The sequence below is a fragment of the Notamacropus eugenii genome, chromosome 6, assembly GCF_028372415.1.
Source record: "Notamacropus eugenii isolate mMacEug1 chromosome 6, mMacEug1.pri_v2, whole genome shotgun sequence".
Classification (NCBI taxonomy): Eukaryota; Metazoa; Chordata; class Mammalia; order Diprotodontia; family Macropodidae; genus Notamacropus; species Notamacropus eugenii.
Window position 1 is genome coordinate 340,350,876 of NC_092877.1, and position 16,843 is coordinate 340,367,718.

The 16,843-nt window shown below is 36.6% G+C and overlaps 2 protein-coding genes across 20 annotated transcripts in view; one reads left to right on the plus strand and one right to left on the minus strand.

Moving 5' to 3' along the window:
* Positions 1-16,843, plus strand: part of MED12L (mediator complex subunit 12L) — a 603,739-nt gene that overhangs the window by 495,890 nt on the left and 91,006 nt on the right. The gene's annotated exons all lie outside the window — the stretch shown is intronic.
* P2RY12 (purinergic receptor P2Y12) overlaps positions 4,018-16,843 on the minus strand; it is a 62,808-nt gene continuing 49,982 nt past the window's right edge. Inside the window, exons 3-4 of one of the 4 annotated variants that reach the window (XM_072618327.1) lie at positions 9,248-9,415; positions 4,018-5,669 (exon numbers count right to left, since the gene is read on the minus strand). In XM_072618327.1, the coding sequence (XP_072474428.1) occupies positions 4,624-5,655 (1,032 nt within the window). In that variant the 5' untranslated portion in view covers positions 5,656-5,669; positions 9,248-9,415 and the 3' untranslated portion in view covers positions 4,018-4,623. Of the gene's footprint in view, positions 5,670-9,243; positions 9,549-16,843 lie in introns of those variants that run through there. The other 3 variants (XM_072618328.1, XM_072618330.1, XM_072618329.1) reach the window with 3 other exon arrangements.

A 16,843-nucleotide genomic window follows, 5' to 3' on the forward strand; every position in this document is an offset into this window, starting at 1 on the left:
TTGCTTTTAGTATAGCCCCATTAATAATGACCTAGCATCTTTCTGGAAGAGGTCCTTTAAAAATTGATGCATGTAGTGACCATTTGTGATTCCACAGGACTCATAGGCTACTCACCTTCGTTCATTATGTCAAGATGCAGAACATGACGTGTTTATTTTCAACATGGCCAATGTAGAAATCTGCTTAGTTTGACTGTGTATGTATATGTATATGTGCATACATACATACATGTACACACATGTATGTAAAACAAAGTGCTTTTCTCTTTCTTCCCAGTTTTTTGGTGGGAGGAACAAATGGGAGATAGAGTGTGAATAGAAATAGAACAGCAAAGTAGAGAAAAAGTCATTGAAGCATCCTTTTATAAAAGAATATATGGAAGAAAATAGAAAACCAGAAAGAATCACAAAGAAGGAGGAGAAGTTTGAAAATGACAGGTTGAATTAATTATATATTTAAATATAATTTTTTTAAAAATGTAGTCCCTTGAGGGCATTTTACTGTGGTGGCTGTTATGCTTGGTAGATGCTTTTTGATCAGTTGTTTTACATTTGTATGGGAATATAGTCAACTCACAGTTTTCTACATTTTGATGATTCATATTGGAAATTCCCAAACACCAGTGTATCTTCTCTGCGTGTCCAAACAGTTTACCAGGCCTAGCCTCTATGCCCTAATAGTTCTTTTGAGATGAAGGAAATGCAAACAAAACTTATAGGTAAATTACAAAAGATAGAAGTCAAAACAATTTCTGCTTTCAAGAAGTTTCTTCTGAGGGGTGGCAAGGAAGATTAGGTTATGACAATAAGCAAATAGTTCAGTTTAAGGACATTAGTAGGAGAGAGCATTACCAACAGGGATGACAAAGAAAGACTTCTTGTAGGAGGCCTGACTTTGAGCCTTGAAAGATGGATGTCAAGGATTCTGAGAGATGGAGGCGAAGAGGGGAATGTGTTTAAGCAATAGGGAATAGTTGGTGGGAAAGCATGGATATGCAACATGGAGGATCAACTTCATGGAGCAGCTAGTAGCCCAGATGAACCAGAACATAGATGTGAATAACAGTCACATGAAATAGGGCAGAAAAGTTAGTCAGGGTCAGATTGTGGCTTCCAAGGCCTTGCTAAGAAATATCCTTGAGCCAGTAAGTATCAACCAAAGAGAGGAGACATAGTGTGACAAGTGCCTTTAGGAACGATTTTGACAACTATCTAGAGAGTGGTTTGGAGAGAGGTTAGATTGGACGCAATATGGGAGGTTGGTGGAGTGGAGTAGAAAGAGGAAACAGACACTGAGCTCTGAGGTTATGAGTCTGGGTGACTATGAGGATGCTGGGCTTTCACCAAAATGGGGAAATACCAAAGAAAAGGGCACTACTTCCTAATGCTGAATGTTGGGGAACGCAAGGAAGCCAATTATTGTTTTTGTTTCTTCTCCATCCTAGTTGAGAGAACCCTTGAAATCTACCATGGACTGCTGGGGTTTTGGGGGGAGGGGTGTTGGAGGGAATCTGTGGACCCCAAGTTAAAACCTCTTCAGTCTGGTTCAAAGTCAGCAAAACTGATAGCTGAAAATGCAATCAGAGTTGCTTCCCCATTTTTTAAGGGGGAGGCAAGGTTAATCTTTAAAACCCATAAATAGAAATCTTTATTTAGATATTCAAAATGAAACTGCTAGCCAGAGATGTCAAACTCACAAGTCCATGTGGCCCACAAAATCCTAGAATGCTGCCAATCAGATTAAAATGTCATTGAGAAATGTTTAACAGAATAAATAAATAACAATAGAGATCATATTAATTTGTGTTTTTCTAAGTCAATGCATGGCCCACAGGGATCTGGTTCTATTTGAGTTTGGCTCAGCTGTCAGGTCTCCTGGTGGTGCCAGGGTTCTAAGGAGCTTACACCTGTTGGGCCATTATAGCCAGTCAAGTTTTCACCTTGGGAGGTTCAAGGATGTCTCTGACTTTATTGAGTCAGATTTTCCCATGGATTTCAGTTATAAATTGTTGTTCATATCTATCTTTAAATATATGGGTTCATCATGCTATGAACTTAAAAGAAAAAACAGGCTTAATATGTGTTTTGGAAGAGGGGAAGCCCAATCCATCATGCTTATTCTCTCATAGACCTCATTTGAGGATCTGGCTGGATTTCATCATTGGCTATAAGTTTCACCTTTGGAACTCTGACAGCTGTTACTTGTAAAGATTATTGTTTTCAAACCAGTTTAGTGTAAATCAGTCATGTTACATACCTGGCTTATAAATAAAATATTTTTCAACTCTTACATAAAAAATGGTAAGATAATCCTCTGAGTTCCCTTTTGATCATTTTTAATAAACATTTTTTGTTAATGTCTTTTATTCAAACGTCACCTAGATTTTCCACTTCATCTTCCTCTTCCCTCCTTTTACTCAGTGAAGCAATATTCTTAGTTTAATTATTGATATCAATAATGGATAATAGTAACGAATAACCAGAACACTTCTTTATCTTTAATTAAAGCTTTTTTTCTTTGATGAGAAAAGTCATTCAAAATGGTTTCTTCATGGAGCATTTACAACTAAGACATTTTGATTTACTATGAAATGTAATTATTTAGTTTCACTGAGAATTAAAATGTTAGGCCGTTTTCCCCTGGACTGTTATAAGAAACTGTAGTGTAGATTTCAGAATTGAAATCTCCTGGGCATCTGTGAAGTATAAAGGCTGACAAATGTTTTGTAATAAAATGGCATAACCATAGCCATGGGTGGGGGACCTATGGCCATGAAGCCACATGTTGCCCTCCAGGTCAAGTGCAGCCCTTTGACTGAGTCTAAGTTTTACAGAACTAATTCTTTTATTAAGGGGATTTATTCCATGAAGTTTGGATTCAGTCAAAGGACCACACTTGAGGACCTGAAGAGCCACATGTGACCTCAAGGCTGCAGATTCCCCACCCCTGACCTAAGCAGTACCATATTGATGCTTAGGCAAAATCTCAACAGTTCCTGTTTTTCCATCTTTAGAAAATGTTTGAAGGTAAGTCAGGTGAGATTACCCACTGTCGTATCAGTCTAATGAACTGATTTGGTTTTCATTCACTTATGGTGAGTGAAATGTGCTTATTGAGTTGATTTTTTTTTGATCAGTATCCTTTTCAAAAGTCATATGAATTGTTACCCATTCATATTTACAGTTCTGAATAGTCCTTAAGGATTGGACGTTGTGGTGAAACAACTGGTAAGACAGATAGACACATTCAAAGATCTGAGGTTTCAGCGGTATGGGCATCCCCTCCACCTCTGTAGTCTCCCCCTAGGAGACCCTCCACCTCTCTTCATTAGTAACTGTTGTCAAAAAAGACGCTACATCACAATTTTTTGTCTTCTCTGAGCCTGGCTAGATTGGTCCTTGCAGCACAGACAGTAGTTACCAGGCCCTTAAAAAGCCTTTCCATCTTCTTGTGAAACCTGCCAGAGGTTTTGTCCTATTGGGTTAGAGTTTGTTTCTTCCACATCACCCCCATGCCTTGATGAGGTCTTGGAGAGGAACACTTGAGTGTATACACATGTATTTAAAAGAAATGTTTTTGTAATTAGGAAAAATTGTAGAACAGATTCATGTGTCATTTTTACCACTGTTTTCTCATTTGCAGCTAAACCTGCTCTACCTTTGAGTTACTTTGCATAATAGTATGTAAATAAGGAGCTAATGATGATGACAATTACCATTTAACAGTTACATTCTTTATGATGACTGGGTGATGCTTCAGCATAGAAGCTGAAGAAATATTAGACAGAGAAATATCCATTAAATCAAACATCTTCTGGAAATGAGTCAATTTCCCTAAGCATCATTAACAGTGTTTTATCCCATAAATACAGTCAGAATTGTAAGCTCAAATCTATTTCCACTTTCAGAATATTTTGTACTTTCCTGAATTGCTTTAATGACTGAAATGTTAATCTACTAGAAACACCTGTTTTTCTTCTCTAATGTTCCTGCTCCCATTAAGTGAAGGACACATTCTTTAAAAATTGAGAAGTTTATTTACTTAATGCTGATATAAAGATAAAATAAAATTCATTTTCATTTATGGTACACTAGTCAAGTTAAAGTTCATAGTTCATTATTAGGATATGTACTATAACAACCTTTGTTGCCCATTTAAAACAACAAAACTACTTAAATATTTAGGTCAGTTACTGAGTTAGGAATTAATATCTTAGCATATGTAAGTTCTGTTAAGTAGTAATTATTGTTCAGAAGGTGAACCATTCCTTTTCTATTAATAAGGGAACCTTATCAATAAAAAAATCGAAGCAGATAGTGCTGTAAAATCATGGAAAAACATCTGTGTCTTTCTACTATGCACTGTGATTCTGTTATATGGTAGTTTGCTACATACCTTTCCATTAGGTTGCTTCCCTACATATATTAACAATAGCTTAGAATACTGAAAGGTCATAACTGAAGGTTAATAAAGTATTTTGTTGACTTTTCTAAAAAAATTGTTTCAGTGGATTTGGCCATCAACTCATCTGCTTCTCAGGAAGCAATAATACTTTTATTTCTATAGTGCTCTTCTTCAACAAAATTAGAGTCATGGAAATATCTTTTCATTGCCTCTCTACTCTATAATGGGATCTCCTCCGATGGGCTGCTATTGTTGTGCCCTTTGCTTCTGATTTCCTGGGGTGAGAACATCGTAGGAGTATTTCTGGGTCTCAACATGCCCATCAAGGAATTCCTAAAGGATTTGCAGAGGTAAAAATATATGAATGGATCTAAGCATGCATTCAAGGAAGTCAACCACAGGGTACTCTCTTTCACATAAAATAAAGTATTCTCAGCTGAGCAGTCAAAAACATCCCTTGTTTGGCTTAGGGTGTAGGGAATTCTGGCAAAATGAAAAGGCACAAAGCAAATGAAAAACACTGCAATGACAATAAACACTTTGATGTTTACCCTTTTCTTAGGTGCTTTGCCCACCCCCCTGGTCCTTACATAGGATCGATAGAGCTCTTTCGTGATTAGTGTGTAGCATACAATTACGATGAGCAAATTGATCCAGAAAATGACTTGACAGATGTAGTTGACAATTTCGTGCCACACCAGGCCAAACTCTGACTTGAGGAAAGCACATTTCTTTACGTTTGAGTGCTCTGGTTTCTTGTTGGTCAAGATCATGTTTGGCAAGGACAGGAGAAACATGAATATCCAAATCACCGCGGAAAGAATCTTGGCTCCAAGCAGGTTGTTGAGGTTGGACGTTTTAAATGGCCTGGTGGTTTTCTGGTAACGGTCAATGGTGATCAAGCCAAGGAAGGAGATACTGATATACATTGTGAAGTAAAAGATAACGGAGGTGACCTGGCACACAAACGCCCTCAGTGGCCCTGCTCCCAGCTTGGCATCACTGAGGATTTTGAAGGGGAAAGTCAGTATCATAAGAAGATCAGAAATGACAGTGTTCTTGAGAAATATGATGAAGTTAGATTTGCTGGGGATCTGGAAGAAAATTCCCATTGCCAGACTGTTCATGATAATGCCAACAACAAATAAGACTGTGTAGAGCAAGGGAAAAAGAACTTGGGTGATTTTGTAATCTCTGGTACAGAGACTGTAATTTCCAGTTCCATTAGTGAAGTTGTAGAGGTCACTCATTTCCCTCTTCTTACCTTTAGAAAGAAAAAATAAAATAAAAATATGTACACATATTATATTAAATATATCATATATAAATATATATTTGCATGGATTATAAACCTACATTATATTACATATGTCTATATAATAGATGAGATAGATTATATATTACTAACTATGTACTCTTATTATATTAATGAATATTTATTTTTAATATATTTGTATATTTAAATTATATACAATATAATCTATAATCTGTACAAATATATGATACAATATATAAATTTATAATATATTATTTTTGTGTAAATATTATATTAAAGCCTCATGAATGTGATTTTGCTTAGACTTGTAGGTTTTAACTCTTCTCTTTAGTAGAAATATGTTGAGTTTAAGTTTTAAAATTATTTGTATTTGGAATTGGATTATCTTCTTGCTTTTTCTTTGTCATGCCATGTTATTGAGAAGTTAGAAGTTAAGTTCATGGTGACTGAATTGTTGATTTATTTATTTTTATTGGCTCATCAGACTTTATTTATTGCCCCAGATTATATTCCCAAGAAGTTTATAAAGGAAACTCTATGGGTTGGGCCTTTGTTCATTTTTTCATTTCATTGCTGCAATTTTCTTTTTTTTTTTTTAACTTAAATAGAATTTTTCCCAATTACATGTAAAGATGTTTTTCAGCCTTCACTTTTATAAAATTTTGAGTTCAAAATTTTTGTCTCTCTGAATTATTGATTTTTTTTAATACAAGGTAGTATTTTGAGGGAAAGACTTTTACACAGAGAATTGTTTCCTATCTAATGATGATCACAGTGTACAGAATCCTTGCTTCAGAGGAAAGTTCTTTGAACTGCAATCATTTTGATCTTTTATCCCCCTCAAATCCTGAAGGTTTTTTGAGGCACATTTTCTTCAATAACCTTGATCAATTTTTAATTTGAAAATAGGTAAATGATGAAATAATGAAAGAATGGAACATGTTTCATTTGGAAACTCAAAATTATTCTGGAGAATTCTTTGTTTACCTAATCATGGAGCAAAATGCTTTCCAGATATGTTTTTCTGGGTTATGTCTTTCATTTTTTTTTTTTCTGTGGACCTGCGACTTCATCCCTCTAAATCAAAGTGGACCCCTTCCCCCCACTGGAACAATGCGGGGAGGTTCAGTAGCAGCCTCGGTGCAGTTATACATTTCATCTGAGACTTCTTTCCTACTTTGTAAGATTTCGGGCAGGGGGCACTGAGTTGTTTTTTTTATTTAAAGGGGGCGGTAAGTCAAATAAGTTTAGGAATCTCTGCAAGAGGTTGATGTTGAGAAATCGCCACCTGCCATTGCAGATTACCAGTTGCTCAAGGATTTATAGTTACCTGGGGCACCAGCAGGTTAAGTGCCCCAGATTCTCATAACCAGTATATATACACATGAGCGGCAGAATTTGAAGCCAGCCATGCCTCTTTTCCCCCTGCTATGTTTCTTCTCAACATGTCTATTATGAAGAGATTTAGGAAAGAAAAAAAAGAATCATTTGGATGTTTAATCCAGTACCCTAGAATTGAAATACAAATGAATTTCTTCTTTTGCATAAAAAACAAATCAAGCTCACCTTTTAAAATAGCTTTTTGTTTATTGTTAAACTTCCTTCACTATGTGCTACTCCCTCCACTGTGTGCTGTTCCCATGATTCCTAGTGATGGAGGTGACCCCTAGGCTTCAAAGACAGTGGGAATGAAGTATAAACTCTAGCATGTCTGATGAGTCTGGGTCATTGTTAGTCGGCATGCCAATGAGCACCAGTATATACATCCAAGGTCAAAGAAATTCCTCACCAGTATGTTCAAAAGGAGATGAATTTTTAGACCTCAGCTCTCAAAGACCCTCTCCAAAGTCATGGAGGGGACTTGCAATCTACATGTTGAGGAAATCATGCGACCTTTAAAGTCATGGAGGTTTAGCCTGTAATTTTAATGGTATGGGACACTATATCCACCAGTTCTGGTCAGCATCTTCTGCAACTTAGTTGTCTTGAGCAGTAGTCATCAAGCCTTCTTGTTCTCAGCAGCCTTTTACAGTCTTACAGTCCTTCCTGAGGACCCCAAAGATCTTTTGTTTTATATCCATCTGAATTCACTGCATTAGAGATTGACTTAATTTTAAAATATTTTTTCGTTCTCTTAAATATAACATTAGTAATACACACACTTTATCTTAAGCTAAATAAAAGATTTGTCTTTTAAAAAAAAAGGAAAACTACTTTCCAAAGAAAGAAATTTAGTGAGAAGGGTTTTGTAGAACTTAAGATAACTTGATTCCCATGTCTATGAGATTAAGACTATTTTTGGTTCTTTTAAATATAACAACAATAATAAACACACTTTATCTTAAGCTAAATAAAAATTTGTCTTAAAAAAAAAGGAAAACTACTTTCCAAAGAAAAAAGTAATGAGAAGGGTTTTGTAGAACTTAAGATAACTCTATTCTCATGTCCACTTCTGCATTCAGTCTGTTGCAAGATACTATTTTGGTTGAAGAAAACCCTGCCTCATACAGTTCTGTAGTTGGCAAAGGGAGAAGTCACACAACATCTTAGTATTATTGTAAAAATGACCTCCAACCTCATGAACCTCTTGAAAGAGTTTCAGAGACCCCCTAAAGGGCCTTGGACCACATTTTGAAAGCTGTCAGGCTAGAGCACTGAGGGCATCAGGGTCAGTCAGCTGATAGGATCAGAGCTAAAATTTGAACCAATGGTATTGGAGATCAGCCTCTATCCACTAGGCCTGGTGCTGATGGCCTTGAAGCACCTGTCTATTTATCAGGTAGTGACATATTAGGAAGTCATAAATTGAAGTAGTTCCTAATCTTGTAATGGTAAGATTTTATCTTTGCCCACTACAAGAGCTTGACATTTTACAATACAGAGAGGTCTGTTTTTTATTGTTGTAATACAGAATTCTAAATCATTCTTATGTGACTTCAAGCCTAGTTTTTGTTCTAAAATTAATCCAGTGATGGTAGTCAGATGACAATTCCAAACATCTATTATATGCCAGGGATTGTTCCCAGAGCTTGAGAACACAAAGATCAATTCCTTATTGAAAACGATAAATATGGGTAGAGTACAGCTGGCTCCATGCTTCCTCGTCTGGGCATGTTACATTTGATGTGACCCTGATGGCAGAGCTTTGAACGATGCAACTTACTTAAAAATGATTCCAATCAGAAGTAAATAGATTTTAAATTTTTAAAAATACATTCAAAATATTATCAAGCCTCTTTAGTATTTTGATGTATTAATCGCAGCCATTTTTCTGACATTAAAATAAGCTCTTAACCTTTTAAAAGGAGATTCTTGAATATTCTAACACCACAGGAGAAACACAATACATGCTTGTATTATAATTCACTTTCTTGTTTGTGCACGTTTCCATCACTGTTTATCAGGTGCCCTATAGAGTAGCAATGCACATAATAATGTCATATAAATACATTCAAATTTATATGTATCATATCTATATGTTTTACATCATGAAAGCTATTCTAAAATGCATTTTGTTTTAGCCACATATATTATTGCAATATACATCTAAACAGAAACTTACTCACTCTGGAAGAGGATTCTGAAGGATCTGAATTTATTCAGTTACTGGATGTTAATCCTGCTTGGAGAGAAGCATCCGGTCTTTTCCCCTTTATTTCTTCCTTCCTTTTTTTTTTAAGATGACAAAGCTTACTCAGGATACAGATGGTTTCATTGGTCTGATTGTGGGTGTTCTAGAGAGAATGAAATGACTTCTTAGTCTCCAAGATTACCTTTAAAACCAATTATGCACAAGCCACACTAAGGTTTTCACTGTCCACTGGGCTGTTTGTTCCACTTCTGCTTTTATTTCCTGGGGAGAGGAGGGGTTTGGCTGGTGAATGGAGGGGGGAGGAAGGGAGGGAGGGAGTTGAGAGGTCATCGTTGAAAAAGCTATTTGAATTCTACAAGGCTTTTACAGAGACACTTTGTCCGAATGATTCTTCTTGTATTTGAACTCTTCTGACAGTATTTTTTCCCCCAATTTGAAGATAAATAAAGCCTGTCTCTTCCAGTTTGTGGCCTTGGCTCTTTCAGATGATTATTTAACTCAAAGTGATAAAATTATGTTCAAACCTTGTGTGATGCATTACCTCGGAGCACATAGTGACATTAACTCAGCATTAGGAGTGTTTGTGAGGGATGTTAAGTCTTTTACCTTTGGTTTGGGGCCTGGATGCTAATGTCATTACCCCGAAACAGTGTTTCATGAACTCTTTTATAAGCGGAACAGTTTCCCCACATTATAGCCTATCAGAAGGCCCAATCGTATTAAGAAAGAAAGTCTTTTCTGTCATTACTGAGCTTATTGTATAAAGAGTCTTTCTCATTTTCTGGAATAGAATTTAACCATGAACCCAACATGTGGTTATTTCTTTCTGTTTGTAAGTAGTTTCATTTGGGGGGAGAGGGGCAGGAGTCCAAGTTGGGATGAGGATGGGGGGAGGGGGGATAGGATCTAGACCTAGAGACAGAAGAGACTTCAGAGGCCTTCTAGATCAAGCCACTTACTTTATAAATGGAGAAACAAAGGCACAGGGAATATGTGACTTAGCTAAGGTCATACAAGCAGTAAGTCTCTATCATTTTCTGATATTCCATATTTATTAAAGGTTTATTAGTAGTTTAATAGGAATTAAATATTTGCTTAAGTATTTGTAGAGGGATAATTTAAAGAAAAAAATGCTATTTCTTAAAATAGTAAAACCTAACTAATTATTGGGAGTTAGTCCCCAGTGTTGAAAGCAGAAAAGAGTTGGAGCAACCCTCCTCGCCTCAACCCCCGGCGCCAAAGTTGGAATAAACCAGTGGCTTTGTGTTAGAAATGGATTCTTTTTAAATTTGTGTCTGTGTATATGTGGAAGATGCTTCTGTAAAAACCCTTAGGATGTTCTGTTAATATCAGGCAACTGCTATTTATTCTCATGCCTTTTGGAGTCACTTGAGATAAGAAAGAATTCAGACCATATTAAGTCCATATCTTTAGTTACATAATGACTCAGTTTTGTGGTTATTTTCTAGAGGAATACATTTTGCACAAACACACAGGCGCACAAAAACCACCCTGCAAAGCAGTGTTCCTTTTTGCTCTTTTCCACTGATAGCACAGCTAAGTACCACACACAAGACACCTTTGTTTGAGTCGAGTTTTTGCCTCTGGATTGGCCATTTTTGGAAAAGATGCGATTGATACCGCTCCCCCATGATCTGCCAAGATTCCCCCCCCCCCCACCCCCAAGTGTAGACCTGTCATGTTGGGATGAGAAATAAAGTATCCTGGCAGCAAGCGTGATAGCGTGATTTCCTGGATTTGGAGTCCTGAAGGACCAGGGTTCAATATTGGCTCTGACTTCCTGAGGGCCATGAAAGGGTTAGAGAAGATACTCTTTTGGGTACTTTCTAGCTTTGAATCCAAGACGCTTGCACACAGATAGAACATCTGATTAGATGACCCTTGGGAATTCTGAGTCTTAGCAAATCCCCCTCTCAGATAAAATGAGATTAAGTGTACCTTAAAGTGTAATTGCAAGCTCTAATTAATGCTTATAAAGTGCTTTAAGATATCCAGATGAAAGACAGCACTTGAAAGAAAATCATTATATCTTCAACAAGCTCGGCTTGCCAAAATGAAGTTGAGGTCTCTCAAGAGAACAGAGATCCCTTGTCTAAGTAGTCAGTTAGACTTTCTATATTTTTTTCTTTATTTTATTATATTTTAATGGTACTTTTATTTTTCCAATTACACGTAAAGATAATTTTGAATATTCTTTTTTTTTAACGTTGAGTTCCAAGCTTTTTCCCTCCTTCCCAAAACGGTAAACAATTTGATACAGGTTATGTATGTGCAACCATGACTTTCTATATTGAGAATTTGGTTGGAGAACCTTTCCAAATTCTTACTCGAATGTGTGAATATAGTTAATTGAGAAAAACGATAACAGGCTATGCATATGTCATCTATACTAGAATTTAGTTAATTTAGTCTTTCTGACAGTCACAAATCAACAACTTGTAACTATGGAATTCTCAGAATGCCTATGGAATTCTCAAAAAACCATTATTTCGACTTAAAAAATTACCCCATCGTACTGAGCATGGTCTTGCTAAAGAGTCTCTATAGTACAATGAACTGTGCATTGTCACTATTTTGGGAGGGAGGGAGGAAGGGAGAGAGAGGGGTTCTGGCTTGATCAGTGTCTCGTCTCTAGTTAGAACTGAATCCTGCACAGCCACAGGATTTCAGTTCCAAGTCTGCTTCTGAAAATAACTCTACCGAGCCAAAGAAAGGAACAGTCTTTCCCCTGTGCCTGGGGCACCGAATACTTTCTAATAAACAATATCTTTTCAACCACACAGAAAAGAATTTTTCAATTTGATCATTGAACTGATTTGCTTCTATGGCCAGTAAAATGGATTAGAATACTGAAACCTGCCTCTGTCCTTTGGGGAAAGGTCCCATCATTTTGCGATTGCAGCCAACCCAGGAATTTAGTTGCTGAAGAAGACATTAGCAGGGACCTGATAACTGATACCTAAAGGCCTTACAGTTTTACAATATTTCCTAGGAAGAATCATGGGTAGCCTCCATGGTCAGAATGCTAGTCTATGTTAAGAAATCTCAGTCTGCCTTCTACCAGCTGTGTGATTGTGTGTCATTGGCCCTTCTCAGAGAGAGCTGAGGGTCTTAAAGTCCTAAAAGCTCTGTCATAGGAGCTCTACAGTCATGGGCAACTATCTTAACTGAGTTTGCAGCTCAGAAAAATAGGGTCAGTCACATATGGAGTATCTCCCTGTAGGGTGATGCACTCAATAGAATGTTGGAGTCAAGTTCTGGTCTGAGTTCAGATCTGATCCCAGACACTAGTTGTGTGACTCTGGGCAAGTCACTTAACCCTGTTTGCCTCAGTTTCCTCAGCTGAGCTAGAGAAGGAAATGGCAAATCCCTTCAGGTGTCTTTGCCAAGAAAATCCTGAATGGGATCACTAAAATAACAAGAGTCTCCAATTTTTATTTTGAGGTTCAAAGGAGGAAATCCACATAAATCTCTTCACATCACTACATGTAAAATGTTCATTATTGTAATGAAGCCATCTGTAATCTTCCCAGGAGACTGTGTCCTTGGCCAGCATGAATTTTTTCCTAGCCCTTTGCCATGATGACCTTTCTCCAACACTAATTCTTAATCCATTCTTCCCATTCCACAGTTATTAATGTGTATATCTTATGTGTATGTGCTTGGTAGACAAAATATACATATTTAGGTCATATTTTCTCAGAGGAAAGGGACTACATTATTTCATTTTTCATATCAGTGCCTAGCATAGTACTTTGCATGTAGTTAGTAGAGAACCAGAGTCTGAATCAAATAGAAGTGAATTTATAATTCCATTAGTCTCTGGAAATTAGCCAAGCACCAACAGTTTGGTAGTTTTGATGGAAAAATATGTGTTGAATGATTTGTTCCGAAGACAGTGCCAAAATCTGTAATACAATCTATCTCTACTCGCTATAGGGCCAGAAAAGTGGCTCAGGTAGGAATAAATCAAAAGTTCCCCAAAGTAAGGACGTTGAGGTCTTGTGAAAATTTGTAAAATTTTTGTAAAAATTTGTGTTGTAAAAAAGTATAAAAATTTCATCATGGAAATTCTGATCTCTTCCATCAGAAGTCTAGATAGGATCATTAAACCTCTGTCCTATATTTCCGGGGCATCTTGTCTGCAGGCAAAAGGATCGCTCTAAATAATCTCTTGATGCTCATCTTAACTCATTGGTCCACAATATTTTCTCTCATTGTAAAAACATAATTTCAAATGCAATATCCTCTCATTTAAAAGATGGGATAAAAATTAACTGCACAGGTTTTATTGAATTCCTATGCTTTGTGGGTATTTTGAGGAGTAGTTGGAATTATCCAACTATTAGTACTAATTAAAAAGCTAAGCATTAAATTAACATTAAAAACAGTAGTCATAACAAGTCAAAAATATTATAGATAGTAGTGGTCAAGGGTAGGGTTCACTCTAGGTCTTCAGTTAACAACAAAGGTATTTTGTGGGGCAGAGTCTTCTCCCAGTTGTACTTACACCATCTGCATTGATGTGTTTTACATCTTAGCAATCAGCCATATGACACATTTCACTCACTAACAAAGACTTTTTTTCTTAAATACTGATGTAAACAAAATAATACTATAATAATCCCCTCCCCCCCATAAAACAAGCACTTTACACTGCTGTAGGGTGAGAAGACCTTTTTAGGAATTATTTTTAGCATTTGCAGGAAAGGAAAATGTGTGACCAAGATGCCTGTGAAGGGGTTGAGGTAGTATGTATGGGAGAGGACTGTCCCACCTCCCAAAGTATGGAGTTGCTATTGTCCTTGATTCCTTCTAAGTGACACTTGACCCGCTCTTCCAGTCATTGCCCTCTAATGCAGCCAGTTGTCAATAGCTGGTTCTCCACTCTAGTCATTCATCAGTCATGGCCATGGTAAGGGTCTCCTAATGCTTTTTTACAGCTTCCACTGCCTTGTTCCCATGCTTTCAGCTGCTTCCACCCCACTTTGGTTATTTCTAAGTTCTTCCCCATCAGGAGCCTTTCCCTTTTACAAGTGTTTCATTCTGCTGTGTCAGATTTTTCATTTTCTTTTTGTTGTTTTCTTATGAACTTGACAAATATCACAAATCCAAGCATTTTTCTATAGAAGAATATCAGAAGGAATGTATTTGAAACTGTGAATCTGTATTTCATCGAACTTATTTTTAAGTTTACGCCCTGATTAATGTGAATAATAAATTGGTCATTATTTAAATTTGGACTGAATATTTTCATTGAGTTAGAACCACTTACCATTTTACATAATTATAACTTAGAAGATTTATTTGAAAATCAGATTTATGTGACCACTTTGGGGAACTCATTCAACAACTCCATGGTTCTGTTTGTCTCTGGCCTCTCTTGAAATTCTACTTTCTTCTATTTTAAAGTATAGGTTGTTCATGTTATTGGGGGTGTTTTTTGTATTTTTTTCATCACTGACTACCCACATTCCCTCTTAGAAATCTCTCTCTTACTCACACACACACACAGTCCTATTTTGTAGCTAATAAATATAATTGAATTTAATAAAACCACCCATTATCCACTTCCAAAAATGTATATCACAGTAATAGCTAGCATTTAAGTCTCATTTGATCCTCAAAACAACTCTGGAATGTAGGTACTAATATGATCACCATTTTAAAGATGAGGAAAGTGGGCCCGAGAGAGAGGTCTGTTGACTTACCGAGGGGTCACGCAGCTAGTATATCTCTGAGGTAGAATTAGACTGACCACCTACCTAATAGTCTTTTCATTGTGCCCCTTGACCGTCTTTATTTTCACCTCTAGTCCATTTATACCCCATTGCCTGCCAAGGGATGGTAAGCACAGTTCATCACCAGACTTCTATTGAATTGATCTTAAATCTTTCATGGTTGCGAAAAGTTGTTTTCTCTTTTCCTCCAATATTTCCCCCAAGATTCTTGATTATTTGTTCCTCCTGATTAATTTAGTTATTTTTGCACAGTTCTTTAAAGTAACCCTTCACTAAAACATCTTTAACAGTCTCTCTCTGTGTCTCTGTCTCTCCTTTCCTCTCTCTTCCCACCCTCCCTCCATCTCTTTCATTTCTCAAGTCTACTGCCAGCTAACTTAGAGTCAGAGTTCCATTCTGATTGTTAGAATTTATCAGACTTATGGCTATGGTAACCACTTCAAATAGAAAGTGATTGAGATACATTCTGGTAATTTGACCTTATCCCAGAAGTTTATTCTTTGCAAAGTATGACCTACTATGCTGGCAGGGGAATTCTGAGGATGTTACAGGTACTGAATTATATCTTGGTAAATATTAACTGGGAGGTATGTTTGAGATAGTAGAAAAGATTTAAATAAGGCTCATTTGAAAGCAGGAAAAATGCTTCCTTGGAGATATCTTTTTTTGATAGATTTATGATGGAGAGTTCATAGATATTTCCCATAAACTCATTTAAAAATAAATTTCCTTGTGTTTACTAGAGGTGAAATAGAGTGAATGATTACTCTCTTTGTTTTGGTTTCATTTTTGAATTATTTATCAATAGTACCTTAAAGAGTGATGGGAAATGTGGTTGTTTTCTTCTTGGGAAGGAAAGATAATTAAATATACTTTCATCTATTTTCCATTAGTGCTAAAAGGAAAACAAGTATGTTTTTCCATTTCAAGTAGTTCTCCTTTTTTTAATCTGTTTTCTGTGGGAAGGTATCCTGAAATCTATTATCCCATGCTGGGCACTCACTGAGAAGGGAGGGTTTTAACACCTGGATCATCTTATCACTGCCTTTGCTTAGGATTCACAAAGAGAATGCCCATTGTGGGAAGAGTAAACTCATTCTGTTTGATGTCAGGGGTAATAACTCTAGAAGCAATTGGTAGATATCGAAAAAAGAGGCAGATTTAGACTTTACATAAGGAACTTTTTTCCATTTAAATTAGAGCTGTTGCAAGTATGGGTTGAACCAGATGGTCTCTAAGGAATCTTCCAACTATGATTTCACGTATTTGTGAAGAGGGAGTACCAAAGTATTACTTATGAATGAGCTAGCATCAATTCTACCTTCTTTAAGTACCAGGAGTAAGGCCATGATTTGATTTCCCATGGTCTGAAGAGTAGTAGGTATAGAGTTTGGGATATGAATTTAGCTAATTAGTTGATCATTCATAGCATTGTGGCTATGAAAATGTCTTTGGATTGCCAAAATAATTGATTGGGAAGAGGTCTTTAGAGAACATATATTTGTATCTATGCTTTCCTCATATAAACTGATCATTTACATTCAATAAACCATTTATGCCCCTCAGTAAACCAGAAGCCACAAGAATTCTGAGAAGAATAGATTTGCATTATTGAATTACTAAATTCAGATTAAGAGCTCTGCTTGTGCCTTCCTGTCTTAAGGGAGCAGTTCATGGTGGAAGTCTTTAAATGCAGCATTCCTTATTCTTCTTCTTTTGATGGTGTACCCTGACTTGGGGTATCAGTGGAGCGTTGTCCGTTTTCTTCATTTGAAGCAATTTCTCTTCTTTGGAGGCTAAGAAAATTA